Below are 15,943 nucleotides of genomic sequence, written 5' to 3' on the forward strand. Positions count from 1 at the left end.
CTCTTGGAAGCAATAATACGGCCACAGAACTTGCTGCGACCATTCTGTCCCTTTACAAATGCTGTTAGGCTGGCCTGCCTTCCTTTCTTCTTCTTCTAAATGACTGATTGAGCTGGTGATTTAATCCTCTGCAGAAAGCATGTAAGACGAGGCTCTCAGAATGGCCAAGCCCGGGGCAGAGGACAGGGAAGCTGCCGGTCTTGCTGGAGGCTTAGTCAGCTAGGGCATCCAAGCAGCCACAATGCAGCCGTCAGCATGTTTTCACTATGCAAGTCCCACATTTCCCAGTTAGAAAACACACAGCCATTACCCCTTTCTGTGTTCCCACACAAGGCTCTCTTTTGTTTATTTGTGTTTGTTATCATATGGCTTATACCGACATGTTTGCTTGATTCCACTGGTGTGCACACATCCATTGAGAGGCGAAGAAAAAGAAGTGTCTATTGCAAACCTGTTAAAAGGAAAAAGGGACTCCCACTGTTTTTTTTCCTCTGGCGGGGGGGCCCCTCTGTTTAGAGGACAGGATGTTAACGCTTTGCATCCCGGGAAAGAATGACTTCTTCGCGCACTTTAAATTTTGCAAAGGCTTCTTTACTGATGGAATGTCATAAATGAGAGGGAAAAAAAATGTTATTCACAGATGACCATAATTCTAGAAGCTGACGTTTTTACGGACATAGAGAGTACGATAGCACAGGGGACCACTTTTATTTCATTCTGAACATACTTGAGCTGTTTTTACAAAAGCAATTTAAAGTACAACTACAAAAAACGGCGGAAGCACTTTACTCTGGAACGATCAGTATTTCGGTTAACGCTTCAGGCGGAATCTTTTCATTTTGGAAAATTCAAGAGGAACTGTGCAAAATCTCTAGAGAGCTTACAGTAATGGGCTGTCCAGGAATGTTCATACATGACCTCCCTCCTAGAGCTTTTGTTGCTTACATCAATGACCTAAATTTCCAGTGCTCGTTTAATCCAGCTCCAGCTCTGAGTACGTATTTGGTGGGGGAGATAGAAAGAGATGGAAATAGAAAGATACAGGGGCAAATCTGCTCCCGTTCCCCAAAGCTACTTTTGCAATTCCACAAAGCGGAGCCGTGGCCGGACCTGGAGTGGTATGCTTCAGGAGACCATGTCCTTGAAAGTGAACAGGACCAGGAATCCCTTTAATCCTGTGGTCCTGTGCACAGAGTCCCCTTCACCGACGCACGGATCCCCCTGGGAGCACAATGGTCCGGGAGGTCTCTTCCCGGGTGATTTGGAAAGAGAAGAGTTAATGGCCCGCACACTCTCCCCACTCTCTCCCCAGGGCCAGGCTCAGTGACAAGCACAGCCCAGTCCCTAAAATGAAGAGCGAGCTTCTCTATTCTTCAGCATCTCTCGAATTAATTAGCTGGAAATGAGTCTTGTCAATGTTTTGGAAAGGCAGAAAGGGTGAAAAGAGATTGCTAGAATTAATCACAGTGAGAAACTACTTCAACTGCCTGCCAGAGTGCGGAGAACCCAACAGGCAGAGAAGAAAAGGAACCGGGTTGATTCGCCATCTGAAGGAACAAATGGAATCCGATCAAATGCTCCAGGCTTTGCCAAATAAGGGACGCACCCTCCCTCGAGAAGAAGAATTTATTATCTGTTGCCACAGTAAGTACAATGTATTACTGAAACGCACACTGTATCCATGGGGACAAAGGCAAACCAGACAGTTTCTAAAGCAAAGAAACAACAGAATACTCAGGTACTTTCACTTTTGAGCTCACCCACATCGAACTCTATTATCTAAAGGAGTCACGTGTTCCTGAATTTACACTTAATAAATCTTCAAACACTTGCGATTTCACATACTGCAGAAGATGGAAAATCCAGGAAACAGATTCCAAAAATTCAGGTATTTTGATGGAGAGCTCATTCACTAAGAAGAACAAAAAAGAAACAAAATGACAGATATAACAGATCTATTTTTAAGAGTCATCCAAGGCGGGTGGGGGAAACAGCAGATTTCGGTCAAGAGCTGAGAGAGAAACCTGGAACAACTCACCCAGCATTCTACAGGGAGATGCCTATTCTTTTCACAGTAGCCATCTCTCTACTAGAAAATCCAGAAACTTTGACCATGTAAAAATTCTGATACGATTTTTCTATTTCCCCCCTAAAATGAGTTTGAACTTTTCAGATAACGGCAGCATAAAGCCAGGACAACAACTACCAAAAAACCCCCAAATTATTGGCAACTAAATTTCAGGCTTTCTTGGCCATTTTAGAAAGTAAAGTGCTCCCAGTCATATTCTCAGGAAGAACCTGTCACAGGGGACGCCTGGGTGGCTCAGTGGGTTAAGCCTCTGCCTTCGGCTCAGGTCATGATCCCAGGGTCCTGGGATTGAGCCCCACGTCGGGCTCTCTGCTCAGCAGGGAGTCTGCTTCCTCCTCTCTCTCTCTGCCTGTCTCTCTGCCTACTTGTGATCTCTGTCTGTGAAATGAACAAATAAAATCTTTGGCGGGGGGAACCTGTCACAGGCCGAGAGGACAGGGTGCTGGGACCCAGAGGGGGCGGCGGCTCGCCCTGGCACACTCACCAGCGGTGGTGGGTCACTAGTAGGCTTCAGAATCAGCTTGTCGCCCTTCTTCTCCACCTCAAAGCCCATCTTCTTCAGCAGGGACGCGTCCGCCAGCCCCTGCTCCTCCATCTTGGCGATCAGATCTTGGTTCTGACTGTTGTCTTCGGTGAGGTTGCGGATGGCGTACACCACCCACTGGGTCAGAACTAGGGGCTGAGTGAAGGAATCTGCCGACACGGTTCCCCGTGTCTGAAGTTCACGTGAGCGTGATGGGAAAGGGAGGGCAGGGACACAGCCTCAGTGAACAAGTTCTCACGGAGCGTGTGCTATGGACACGCCGCCCAAGAGGGAGTAATGAAAAAGCGGGAACATGCGCACTGTACACGTATGTTCCACATGTGTGTGCCCGTGTGACGGCCAGCACGGGGAGGTACTTGATCGAGATTTGATGAATGAATGAGCAGGGAAGCAACATCTGAACTCTGATCGCGCGCGCGCGCACAGATAACCGCGGTGTTGAGCCGCTGGGGAGGAAGACACGACAGCATCAGTCACGAAGATGCCAAGTGGGAAGCAGACAGGAGACTCATCTTGCTTAAAGCCAGCTCTGTTATAAATAAGAATTGCTCCCTAGCAGTCAGCACGGAATTCCCCTCATTCGGCCGCATTTTAAGGAGGGAGCTAGAAAGCCTTTGAAGGATTTGGCGTCCTCTGGCCTGGCCGCCCCCAGCCCTCATTCTGCACGTTCTGGGCAGCATCGGCCACAGCAGAGAGAAGACAGAATGGCTGTGTTAGCTACCAAGGTCTTTTCTTGAGTGACCAAGAACTGTGTAAATCTCCGGAAAGCATTAAACAACGTTTGTTTAATGCTTTACGTTGTTCTAGAAAAGACTGCAGAGAAACCGGGTACCAACTCATGGATCCAGGGACGCAAAAGCGATTCCCAGAACAGCGAGCCCGGCACGCTCTGTTGGTCCGGAGGGGAACAGCAAACACCCAGGGGAGTAAACACTTTCTCTGAGAAAGCAAGACCTCCCTGCCCACGATTGGATGGAAGTTGGCAAGAAAAACAGTCCCTTTCCCCTGACTGCCACATGCTTCTTATGCCGGCATTTCTGATGTCAGAATGGGGCATCTGTGTCCCCCCCAGGATGCATCAGGCTCTTTAGCCTGAAGGTCCTGGCTCCCAGCACAGCGGTGAGGCCGGGCCCCTCGCTGGACACAGGAAGCCACAGAGAAAGGCTTCAATGTGCATAAAGCCTGTGGCTCTTTCTTGTAGACTCTGAGAAAGAACGTTGATCAAACTGCTTCCCCAGCTCCATAACCTCAGAGCAAGACAGTAAGGAACGAGCCTATCCACTCAAGTCAGATGGCTGAGAGGCAGGAAACACGACCCTTCATGTTCAGGACCGATCTTCAGGGGTTTTAAGAAGTTACTCCATCCCAGTCCCTCTGACACACCCACATTGGTTCACAATCCCGACAAGGCCTTCGGGCTCTCCCCTGATCACAGACGGTCCACGCCATCCCTGCCCCTCCCACCTGGGGGCGCGGGCAGCCGCGAGAAGAGGGTGAGCAGATGTGTGCTGGGGCAGTGACCCACCGCTCTCTGGAGGTCTATCATCAAGGGCACTTGTGAGGATAAATGACTAACCTGTTCCAGATGGCACAGAGTCGGAACGGGTGATGCCCAACTGGTGCCGATTCTGTAATTAGTCGTCACCCTTTGGTGGGAGAACATCCTTCTGCCATTTACCTGTCATTCTTCGATGAGAAAGCCCAGCACCTTTATAAGAGCTGTTATTTCCTTTCTGGAGACAGAAATACTCAAATGCACAAAGCCTAACTGTAACGTTCTCGCCCTTTTCCACGATCACCGGACCCCCATTCTACACCAGTTTAGAGAGAATAAAAGGGAGGATTGTGGACAAAAACTTCTACCACGTTAGTGAATTTCTGAACCACGAATCATTTGCTGCAATTTCTTATCAAGAATAACATCACTCTACAGGTCCGTCACTCCCAGGGCAAGGAGCCCGAAGTGGGGCTTGCTCTTTCCTCACTTTGTGTACGGAAAGGGGGAGGCAGGGTCAGGAGACCTGACCGAAGGAGCCAACAATGGAAGGGTAAATTTAGGCAAGAAGAGATAGAAGACTGAACAATTTTAGCCCACGTGTCGGACTCCTGAATGCCAACGACAGGGAGCCAAGCACGTCTTCCCGAAGCTTCCTGGGAACTCACTGCAATGTGACTGAAAACAGGAAACCCGAAACCCCCACAGGCCCCCAGGGCTCCTGGAAACAGCGTGGGGGGCGCAGCTCAGTCATGGAGGAACCCAGGGCCAGACTTCATGCTGCCAGACGAACGGCAGGGTGCCTCTGGAGGATGAATCACAGCCCGGAGCGGCCGTGGTCAAACCGTTACCGGGCAAACGAGACCCCCGCCCAAGGGCCACCGTGTCCCTCTCCTGCCAGGCACCCTTGACACCAAGTGGGCTGCGAACATTACCGGTGGCCTAGGTCTGCGTTTGGGTGTCCACCCAAATACCCCATGAAGTCTTCCTGCGCACGTGCGAGGCCTGCGCGACGTGTGACCCCGGGAGTGCCATCTCCCCACTCAGCACGTGGGTGGGGCTGTGGGGACACAGCAGGGACCTGCACAAACGTGTGTTTCTCCCTCTTGCTCTCAGGGTGGTTTCCTGACTCGGGGCTCTGCAGGCTGGAGGAAGGGGAGGATGGGAAACCCATCCACACGCAGCCCAGGCGAGAAGGCTGCGTGCTCTGGGTCAGCAAAGGGTCGGGGACGACAGCCCCCAGGAGGATGCCCACCACTGGGCAGACGAGGGCAGGTCTGTCATGCTCCTGGGGCTGAGGCAACCGACGCGTTTTGTGAAAATCCTGCCCCGGCGGCTCCGCAGCTCCTCACCTCACAGCGCCTGGAAACTAAACACTGACACGCCCGCCCCGTCTACCTCCCGGAGAGCAGCACCGACCCGGCAAGGGCGCCGCTCCCAGCGCGGCCAGCACTGCGCCAGGAACAAGACACAAAAGCCGTGAACTTCTCGAGGGGCAGACCCCCGGCACAGCCCCCAGATGGACAGCCTAGCAGACGAGGCAGAAAAGCCTGAAGCAGAAGAGGCATTTTTGTAGTTTTACAAAATCAGTGCTCGGAGGGCCAGAGGACTGGAGCCGAGGGAGAGGAGGGGCTGGGCAGAGCACGGCCACACGCGGGAGCCGGCTCCTAGGCACACCTTGAACGTGAGAAATAACCAGAGGGCAAAACCGCCCCCTCTGCACTTAAATGCACGCTTCACATTCTTATATAAGGAAAATGGTACTTGTTTAAAAGAGGAGGATTTCATGGAGTCAGAGCACGGCGTCCCGCCGCACACTTTTCCTGGGTAAATAGGAAAGGCGCGCTCTGGCCCTCCGCCCCCCGCGAGCGCCCGCACTTCGGGGCGGTGTCGTCTGGCTACAGACTAAGTGCCACACAGACGTGCTCAAATGGGCCCTGATTTCTTGGGAGAACATTCTAGTCCTGCTGTCTGGGCTCTCTGACTTAATAATAATTAAAAAACCAAATTGAGTGGTTGTTTCTTTCATAAAATTCGGTCTGAAAAGAGAAACACTGAAACACAGCCCTTACCGGCGGGCCCGGCTCATGAATATGCATGGCCATCCTCGTTAGCGCCCCTGAAAGCCCAGAGCCCTGGGCAGCCCCGAGTGTCACTAGGGAGATTAAAGCGAGTCCCAGTTAATATTCACATGGCCCTCTTGTTCCCACTCTGAAGAGACAGACGGAAAGAAAGAGCGGGGGAGAAAATTAAACATCTTCCAAAGCCTAATCCTACCAACACGTGAAGTGCTTTATTGTGTGCTCAGCTTTAGAGAGACGGCTTCTAAAGTTTCCATAGCTACTGCAAATACAAGGCGTGAGCCTGGGAGCTACAGAGCTACCTTGAAAGGGCCTTGCCAGCAGCGACCTCGAGCAAGGACGCCACAGGGCCAGCCGGCTCCTCCGCGGAGGGCTCCGGTGTCTGGAAACAGGCACAAGCACAAAGACCGAGGAGCTCAGGACTGCTGAGCTTGGGAAGGTGAAGGCCGCTCCCGGGGCCCGGAGCCACGGCCCCGGCTTCAGAAAGACACAGGCCCAGCACCGAACCTTGTGGCTTGGCACAAGCGAGGTGATGAGGTGTTCACGGGCCACAAAAATGGGGGCCGGCAGATGACATGATCTAGGAAAAAATACCACATAGCAAGACTATTACTAGCTAGCACATTTATGTGTCAAATTCACTTTATAGATTATTTATTTGAGAGAGAGAGCGAGCGAGCCCGTGTACGCGCAAACCAGGGAGGGGGAAAGGGCAGAGGAAAAGGGAGAAGCAGGCTTCCCTTGGAGAAGGGAGCCCGAAGTGGGGCATGCTCTCAGGACCCTGAGATCCTGACCAGAGCCGAAGGCAGACGCTTAACGACTGAGCCACCCAGGCGCCCCCCAAATTCACTTTAAAGTCAGGTGAGTATAAACACTAAAGCTGGAACTGTCCGACGAGGAAGACTCCCTCTAAGAAAGGCAGTGTCTTTCAGTTACTGGGACCAGACACACTTACAAAGTCCTGTGCTGTATGGGATCGCAGGGGCTGGGGTAGGGGATAGCGACTCCCTTCTGGTCACTGCTCTGGCTCTCTAGATGGAAGACTGCTGAGAATGGAGGTCAGCAAATTAGGGCTTGTGTTTCTGTGCAGACACAAGTTTAGTTTTTGTTTCCTTAAATGCTTGGAAAAATAATCAAGACTACTACTAGTGTGTGACACGTGAAAATTATTTGAAACTCAGACTGCAGTGTCCAGAATAAGTAAAGTTTTATTGGTACGCAGCCACGCCTATTCATTTATGTACGGACTCTGGCTGCTTTTTTGCTCCAACAGCTGAGCTGTGGGGCTGCGGCAGAGACCGGACAGTGGGCACAGCCAACAATACCTGTGAAAAGGTTGGCCAACCTCTGGCTTAGAACACGGAAGGCATCAGTAAGTATCTGTTGAATTTTATAAACGAGCTTTTAAAAGTACTGGCATTAGGGGCGCCTGGGTGGCTCAGTGGGTTAAGCCTCTGCCTTCGGCTCAGGTCATGATCTCAGGGTCCTGGGATTAAGCCCCGCATTGGACTCTCTCCTCAGCAGGGAGCCTGCTTCCCCCCTCTCTCTGCCTCTCTGCCTACTTGTGATCTCTGTCGGTAAATAAATAAAATCTTTAAAAAAAAAAGTACTGGCATTGAAAAACTTACATTAAAACAATTTAAATATATTAAGATTTTGCTGATGTGTATACATACTATATGTGCCCTATCTAAATACAATGCTTTATATACTGTGTGTGTATAGATGAATAATGGATACATCTAGACTTAATAGAATCTCTACTAGGCATATATCCAATAGATGTACTGTATTTTAGAATCTACATTTAATTTTTGCTTCCAGGATATATTCTTCAACATTACTTGTAGACAACAAACCCACTTATGGCAAGGGATTTATGTAGTGCTTAGTAAAGTATACTATTTCATAGGGCAGAGAGTATGAAAAATCTTTTATGAGGCTGGTCTGAGAAGACGATGTTCAGTGAGGCAAGTGCACTTTAAGCAGGCTTCCCCCAAAATCAGTAATAATCTTTGCTAAAGATGAGGATGATTTTACACAAGCTCCATATCTAAACTAGTATCTTCACAGAATTGGTAAAATTACAGGATTTTTCAGAGTGCAAGAAAGGAGTTTAGTTTAAAACGGTTCGGGAAATGCTTTACGTTGCTAAAAACCCAAATACTTCTCAGTATGTCATGTCTGCCGGCCACAGACCCAGCACGGGCCGTGGCGTGGGAAGAGCGCCTTCTCTTCCTGCTGCGGTGACCTACTTCCGCCCTCCTCCCAGACGCTCAAGTCCGAGAAGCTGCCCCATGTCGGGGATGGCGTGATTGGGGTTGGAGGGGGCGTTCCTGGAGTCCTAACCAACCTCAGCCCCGCTCTCCAAGTCTTCGCTTTCTGAGGGAAAACGTGGCACTTCCCAAACCGCTGCTTGGGGACCCCTGGGCGCCCCTGAGCCTTCTACTGGAGGAGGAGCTCATGCAAACCCAGGAGGACTTCTGGGTGCAGGTGGTGGAAGAAGCGCCCACACGGCTCAGGGGCGTTGGGAGGGTGAGCAGGTGCCGATGCGGAGGCAGGAGAGACGGCAGTTTAGCTGGGACACCGAGCAGGGGAGGCGGTCGGGCAGGAGAGGTCCTTGAGGAGGGACTGACCCAGAAACCACCACCATCCTTCCTCCCCAAAGCCACCCACGCTTCTCCGGCACAGGCTGCCTCTACCTCCAAAGGCCGACATAGGTCACCTCACTGCCCCCTCCGTCTACCATCATTACCTTCCGCTCTTCACGCTCATATGTCACTCAGCTAACGACACACTCTTCTCCATCAGAAAATTAAAGGAGGAGTCTTTCTTAGCGTGGATTCTATCTGGGGGTCTCCTTGCTGGAAACCGCGTGTGCCCAATAACCATCGCAAAACCAGCCATTTGGCTCCCTCTTCCCTCTCCAAATTGTTGGTCTATCTGGTGTCTAATTTCCCTCCACAGTTTTGTATTTTAATATGAGGGAACACCTGTGGTTCCCGTGTCTCAGCGTCGTGCTGATTCCTGCTGCCCGGGCCCTGCAGTGTGTCGTGTCTTAACAGCATTTACACACGGATGGACGCGTCCTCTCTTATTTGCCAATTACTAGCTAATTGTGAATCCCGAGAGTGGTAAAAACAATAACGTTAACAGAAGAGCCGGGGGGGGGGGGGGATAACTGCCAGGTCTGTAGATCAGAGGTCCCATCTGAAGAACATAAAGTAATACTTGGGGTTGGTGTGTGCTCCGAGAAGGAGCAGTTTGTCTTCTCGGAGGGAAGAGTCATCCCCGAAACACCATCTCTGAAAGCAGAGGCTCTCTGCTGGCCCCTAGATCCCTCGGGAACTGGGACATCAAAGGAAGTATGACAAGGCCCAGGAAAACAAACCAATTCTGATCCTTCTGTGTCCATGCAAATATCAACCGAAGACATCCTCTCTCCGGGCCTAACCCAAATCGGCACTCTCTTACTCTCTTAGTGACTCTGAAACAAAGGGCACGTTCTCTGTCCTCAGTACGCACAATTTACTTTCCGTACATGGAGCTTTTCCAGGGGTGATCCGATAGTGACCACCTCACGGGCCTCCTCCCCTCCCCCCAGCCCGGACCGTGCCTCCAACCCCACGCGGCCCCATGTCTTCAGCAGCAGCTCGCTCTGGGCCCTTTACAAATCCCAGATGTAGAGGGACGACTGGGTGGCTCAGTTGGTTGGATGACTGCTTTCAGCTCAGGTCATGATCCCGGAGTTCCCGGATCGAGTCCCGCTTCGGGCTCCCAGCTCCACGGGGAGTCTGCTTCTCCCTCTGACCTTCTCCTTGCTTATGCCCTCTCTCATTGTCTCTTTCTAAACAAAAACCAACAACCAAGATGAGCAAAGAAGATGTCGCTGTCACCGCGACCAGCCAGCCTGTGCATCTGGCATGGGAGTAACGGGAAGACGATACCCTGCCCTCTGTCACCACACGCACTCCCCACTCCAAAAGCTTCTGTGGCCGAGTGAGGGCCGCGCGGCAGGTACCCCACATCCACGGGGTTTTGGTGGTAAAGGATCCTACGGCCCTGAGACTAATTTTGTCCATTACGTATTCTGGAATCATCTTACCAGCCACTTGAAAGCATAGTGTGGTACGAAGAGTCAGAGTCTGGCGTCCGTGTCACACAACAGGTTTCGGGATCAGAAACAACCAATACCACTTCTAACTTAAACCACATGAAAGGCTTCTGGGGCCATGAAGTCGTTCCATTTGTATCTGGGGCAGCCCTCCAATGTCGCTTCTGGGACGCCAGCCCAGCCCCCACGAGCCGTGTGCTCGGCCAGGCCAGAGCATGGTGGGCAGGGCCCAGACACTCAATGGTGCCGGGATGATTCCTCTAGAGCCCCTCATGCTGGGTGTCCCTCCCCTCTGTGACCCTCCCTCTCGGTGCCCCTTCTCAGGCTGCTGTCACTGGGAAAATCTTCAGTCCTTCTAGGGAACGTGAGCACCTGTGTGCAGGGACTGCTGTCCTCGTCCCCGGAGCTCCCGGCACAGAGAGAGAGACGCAGACTGGCTATTTGCTGGACGAAGGGCCCTTAGTGCCTGCCTTCTCTCTCCCTGGAATCTTCCGCACCATTGGGACCATATGTGAGACGTTAGTGAGTAAACGCATGCGGACGCCCAGTGCTGCTCCGAGTTGGCCTTGGTGTTGCAGGGGTGAGGTGGCCATGGCCGACGTGGAGACCGAGGCAGGAGAGGGTGCGCTGGCCCCCAAGATCGTGGGGCCCTGAGGACTGACCGCATGTGAGCAGAGGGAGCGCAGCAGAGACAGCCCGGAAGCCCCAGGCCCCGTGCGCTGGGCAAGAGGACGCTTGCCAGGCGCGCTGTGCTCTTCGGGATCGGGGACTTGCCGGGTCACTAGCTGCCTCAAATGAACTTCTCTTCAGAGACGACATTACTGCTGCCTTCAATGTGAGCACGGCTGGGCTGGAGGACCGAACCCCAGCAGAGGGTCAGACCACTTGATCCTCTACAAATGCACCACGCCACAGGGGTGCACAACCACCCCATTTTACTGATGAGAACACAGGACACAGAGGCTCGGGCTTGTCCGCGGTCACACAACCAGAAGGGGCCAAGCCAGGGTCGGAGCAACGTGGCCACGCGGCTTCCAAGCACTTGCAAGCGGGCGCACAGGCAGGGGGAGATGTCTGCGGGAAGGGCGGGTCTGCCTCCCGCTCACTCTGACCGTGAGCTTCTAGACTTTGCCTATACCACCCGTTAAAAGAAGGCTAGGTTTCCTGACACTTGAAATCAGGTCCCTGTCTCTTCGAAGAAATCCCAAAGGGCAGGACAGGCTGGGGGATACTAGAGCGACCACCTCTGCGAAATTACCTGGGAAGCAGCCAACGAAGAGTTCAAAATGAAATTAGTATTTGGGGCAGGAAGAGTAAGTCGCGTCGTCTAAACGACGGAGACCAGTGTCGGCCTAGCGCTGATGGCGTCCCACGTCACGGAGGCACAGCTGAGGGTCAGAGACGCTGCCAAGCTACGGAGACTTAGGAGAAGAGCGAACAGGGTGGGGTTCTGGCAGACGTGAGGTGAGACACAGCGGGCACGGAGAGGCAAGGAGGCTTCCCCTGCTGAGTACAAGAGGCGCCGAGCATCTGTTGTCACTGTCCTTGGCCCAGATGTCACTAGTCACCTGGGGGGGGGGCAGTCTGCTCCACGGTACGCCATGGCCGTCCTGCGCGCCTCTCCCCCTGCTCCTTGCCACAGCCCAGAAAGTCAGCCCCCCCCACCAGGCCCCCCCCCCCACAGATGCTGGGTGGCCTGGGGCAAACCAAGCAGGGGAGGGGCTGGCGGTTCTCATTCGTGCCGCTGGCTTCCGTTTCCACCACTGACAGGCGAGCTAAGAGCGGAGCGCAGAGCCGGACGCTTGCTCCTCCTTGTTATGGGAGGGGCTCTGCTGGATCCATTTCAAGGTGACGGCGACCTCCAGCAGACACTGATCACGTGCAAACACCTTCCACAGTTACTGGAAATAACTACCACGGACCCTCCAGACGATATAAAAGCCATAGTTGGTTGTGACTGTGACATTTAGTTCTAAAGCTCCTCCTGGACACTTGTCTTAAAGCTTCTAGAACACCGGCTACTTCACTTTGGGGGTAAAATCTCCTTCAGTTATAGACACCTAATACCCCAACACGTTTTTCCACCTCTCTACCAACAACATGCTTCTTGAGCACGACCCCGGGACGAGCGCGGGGTGTAGACACAAACCAGCGTCTGGCCACACAGCCGGCTGTGCGGAGCACCGAACCACCATCCAGTCACTCGCAGCAGACGGGAAGATGCTGCACTCCGTGCGGGGGACACCGCAGCTCCCAGGATGGTCACGTCCCTGCCCCTGCCCCTGCAGCACCTACATTCCAGAGACCGACTCATCGGACAAGAGTGGTGGGAGGACACCTCTCTGAGGAGGCACTGCCAAGCTGAGACCCACGGGAGAAAAAGAAACCGGTCACCTAGTCACCTAGTGAGCTGGGGCAGACGGCTGTGGGCTGTGCATAAGCCCGTGGCACTAAGAAACGTCAAGGGGCCCCTCGGTGGCTGGAGCGAGATGTATGGGGCAGAGGTAGGCGGACACCACATCTCCTGGGCATTCAGGAGAGGGTAAGCCGTCTCTATTTTATTCCAGTACAATTAGAAGCCACGGCAGGAGCGATGCAGAAAATTCAAGACACACTCCTGGGCAGCTGTGTGGACAGTGGTTTGGAGAGAGGCAAGCGTGAGAAGCGGGGGGAGGGGGTGGGGGAGTCCATGAGGAGTCCCCAGGGGCCAGAGGGAGGTTGTGGAACAGGACAGACCTGGGCTCAAATCCCAACACTGCCATCTCCAAAGATGTGGGACTTTGGGCAGTTTACGTAAGCTCGTCAGGGTAAAGCTGCTCGAGTCATCTGCGGGGACAGCAGGAGGGGACATCTGTGGTGTGTCTTGCCCCGCACCTGGCACCCAGCACCGCTCAGGGACAGCAGAGGGCCCCGGGCAGGCTGTGGAAGCCCCGGCTCCTGTCCGGCCCGGGGCTTCATGACCCCCGTCTCAGCTGCTTCTCCCCTTCAGTGAGGGGGACAAAGGCATTCCCCAGCGAGTCAGAGGCCAATCCAGGACTCAGACGAAGCTCTTGGCTCCTGGAGTGAGAAAGTACAGGTTCTAAATGCCGTGCCTGCTCTCACCAGCAGAGCGCAGAGCCGTGGCCGGTTTCAAAACCTTTCTGCCTCCACTTCCTCTTCTGTAGAATGGGGGTCCTGACAGGCTCTGTCTCACAGAGTGCTCATGGGGTTTAAATAAAATCCTGAGGACCGGGATGCAAGAGGCTAGCTCTGCTAGACACACGGGCCGGCCGCCACTGCCTCTGCTGCAGGGAGTCCCCCCATGGTCAACAAAGCTGGGCCACAGAGAGAGCTAGACTCGCCAGTGTCAGGAAAAATCTGTCATTCAACTGTCAGAACCAATTAGTTCTCTGGCTGCTACCCACGTGACCTGCTCAATGCATCCCCGAAATCAGTGTCCCCGCCAGCATCTGATGGCACATGCAGGTCTTGTTAAACCCAGCAGCATTGCTGGGTTTCTTCATCCTCCCTCTGTCACTTTTCAACGAGGGGACAGAGCAATGGCAATCACCATGGAGGGAGGAAGGAGCGGAAACGGTGTATCTGTGCATACGCACCTGTGTGCTCCAGAAGCATCGAGTCAGGGATGGGGACGGCCTGATGCCACAGGGCTGCTGACCTTTGTGGAACATTCGTGGAAAGCAGCACCGAATTTCAGCTGAGTATCACAGTCCTAATGCTACATGACGGCAGACGCTGAAACAACGAAGGGGGTCTTGCTTGAACTGGGATCACGGAAGACTTCTCTCCAATACACAGTATTTATTTCAAACTGGACGAACCAGCAGGGGTTGGCCAGTGTACACAGGGGAGCAGCCCAGGTCGAGCAGCGGCAGGTGCAGGCCTGGGAGAGGGAAGAGCAGGAGGTACCAGTGGAAGAGGGAGGCCAGTGCGCCAGGAGGGAAATCAGGAAGGGCTGATAGGCGGGGTGAGGCCGGGAGGCGGGAGGTCAGGAAGAGGCACCCCCTCCCCACCTCTGCTCAAGCCAGCCCTTACTACAGGGCCCTCTCTTTGCCAGGAACATCTGAGCACCTGTCCTCAAGGTACCCCCCACCAGACCGCAGGCCTCACGAGAGCAGAGAGGGGGTCTCCTCCTTGGCCAGCACTATGTCCCCAGCAGCGAGAACAGTGTCCACTGCGTACCCAAGGAGACAGCAGGAAACACATACAGAATCCACAGACGGAAGTGATGACAGACACCAGGGGCCTGAATCCAGCAACACAGGAAAAGGATCGTGTAGGAAAGGCTGTTTAACATTCGAAATTGGCTCTCCCGGCTGTCAAGACGGTCACGTACTACAATGAAGACGGTATCAGGTAGGAACCATGGAAGGCCAATCGTCTGAACACAGAACAGAAACAGAATCATACCTATGGGACAGTGACATGTGTCCCGCAGAGCCAGGGGTGAAAGGAAGGTCTTCCCATGGTGGGGCAACTACAGAACCACAGGAGGACAATGAAACAACTGCACCCCGACTGTACGCCTGGCAAGAATGAGCTTCTGGTAGACCTCAGATCTGGCAGCAGAACTACAGAGCTGCCAGCAAAAATACGGAGAGAAGCTCTTCCAGCCTCAGGGCCTCAGGGAGACACAAACCCACTAACCGCAGAGGGAAGAAAAAACTCGCCCAAGCACCCCAGAAGTCAGATCAGAGTCCGTTCTGGAAAGTGGTGCTGGGTGAGAAGGGGCCCAAAGGAGCCCTCCAGGGGACGGGACCGGTCTTCTTCTGGGTGACGGCTGTGGGGTGCGTACGTATGTGCGGACACCCACACGTTGTGCGCGGTACACTGACCTCTCAGTAAGAAAGATACCTAAGAAAAATAAAAAACAACAGGAAAATAAAACAGGCTGCGGATCGGAGAGACGCTTTCAATTCACATAAACGAACGGAGGAATACGGGAACTGGTTTCATGAGTCAACTGAAGAAAAAGAAAGAAAATGTAAATAGAGACAAAAAAATATCCGGCGGCATCTTTGTGACACGGGAAGTCCCAATGGTCGGTAAGTGTCAAAACGTGCTTGTGACCGCGGACAGCGCCTCCCGCAGCATCCCGGATGCGCGCTGCCCGCGCGGGAGCCACAAATCTCTCCAGGTCCCTGCCCGGCGCCGGCGAGCGCGCGGGACGGGAGAATAAACCCGGACAGCCGCCCCGAAGAGCGCGGTGCGGCGGAGGAGCGCGCGGAAGGTAAACAAGCCGCGGGACGGAAACTCCAGAAATGTTCGCGGCGCCGTTCACGGCCGATGGCAGCAGCCCCCGAGTTCAAACACCTAAAAGCCCAGCAACAGCTCAGAGAAAAAGCTGCTGCCGGCAGCGAGCGCCGCGGGCCGTCCGCAGCCATCCGGAGGCTGAGTCTGACGGCCGGTGACAGAACAACGCAGGCCAGGGCTCCTCGGAAGCCCATCGGACGGCGCCCCGCAGGAGGCGGAAGCCGATCCCGAGACGGCCCCCCGCAGCCCCCCGGCTCTGTCCGCGCCCGGGGCGGAAGCCGATCCCGAGACGGCCCCCCGCAGCCCCCCGACTCTGTCCGCGCCCGGGGCGGAAGCCGATCCCGAGACGGCCCCCCGCAGCCCCCCG

At 54.0% G+C, this 15,943-nt stretch overlaps 1 protein-coding gene across 3 annotated transcripts in view; it reads right to left on the bottom strand.

Moving 5' to 3' along the window:
* Positions 1-1,611: 1,611 nt before the first annotated feature.
* The window catches only part of LOC111157460 (ataxin 10), a 159,086-nt gene continuing 144,754 nt past the window's right edge, over positions 1,612-15,943 (bottom strand). For 2 of the 3 annotated variants that reach the window (XM_022518879.1, XM_022518877.1), the window contains one exon: positions 2,450-2,761. In XM_022518879.1, the coding sequence (XP_022374587.1) occupies positions 2,451-2,761 (311 nt within the window). In that variant the 3' untranslated portion in view covers position 2,450. Of the gene's footprint in view, positions 1,913-2,449; positions 2,762-15,943 lie in introns of those variants that run through there. The other variant, XM_022518878.1, reaches the window with a different exon arrangement.

Source organism: Enhydra lutris, unplaced genomic scaffold (genome assembly GCF_002288905.1).
Source record: "Enhydra lutris kenyoni isolate GAN:26980312 unplaced genomic scaffold, ASM228890v2 scaffoldscaffold55, whole genome shotgun sequence".
NCBI lineage: Eukaryota > Metazoa > Chordata > Mammalia > Carnivora > Mustelidae > Enhydra > Enhydra lutris.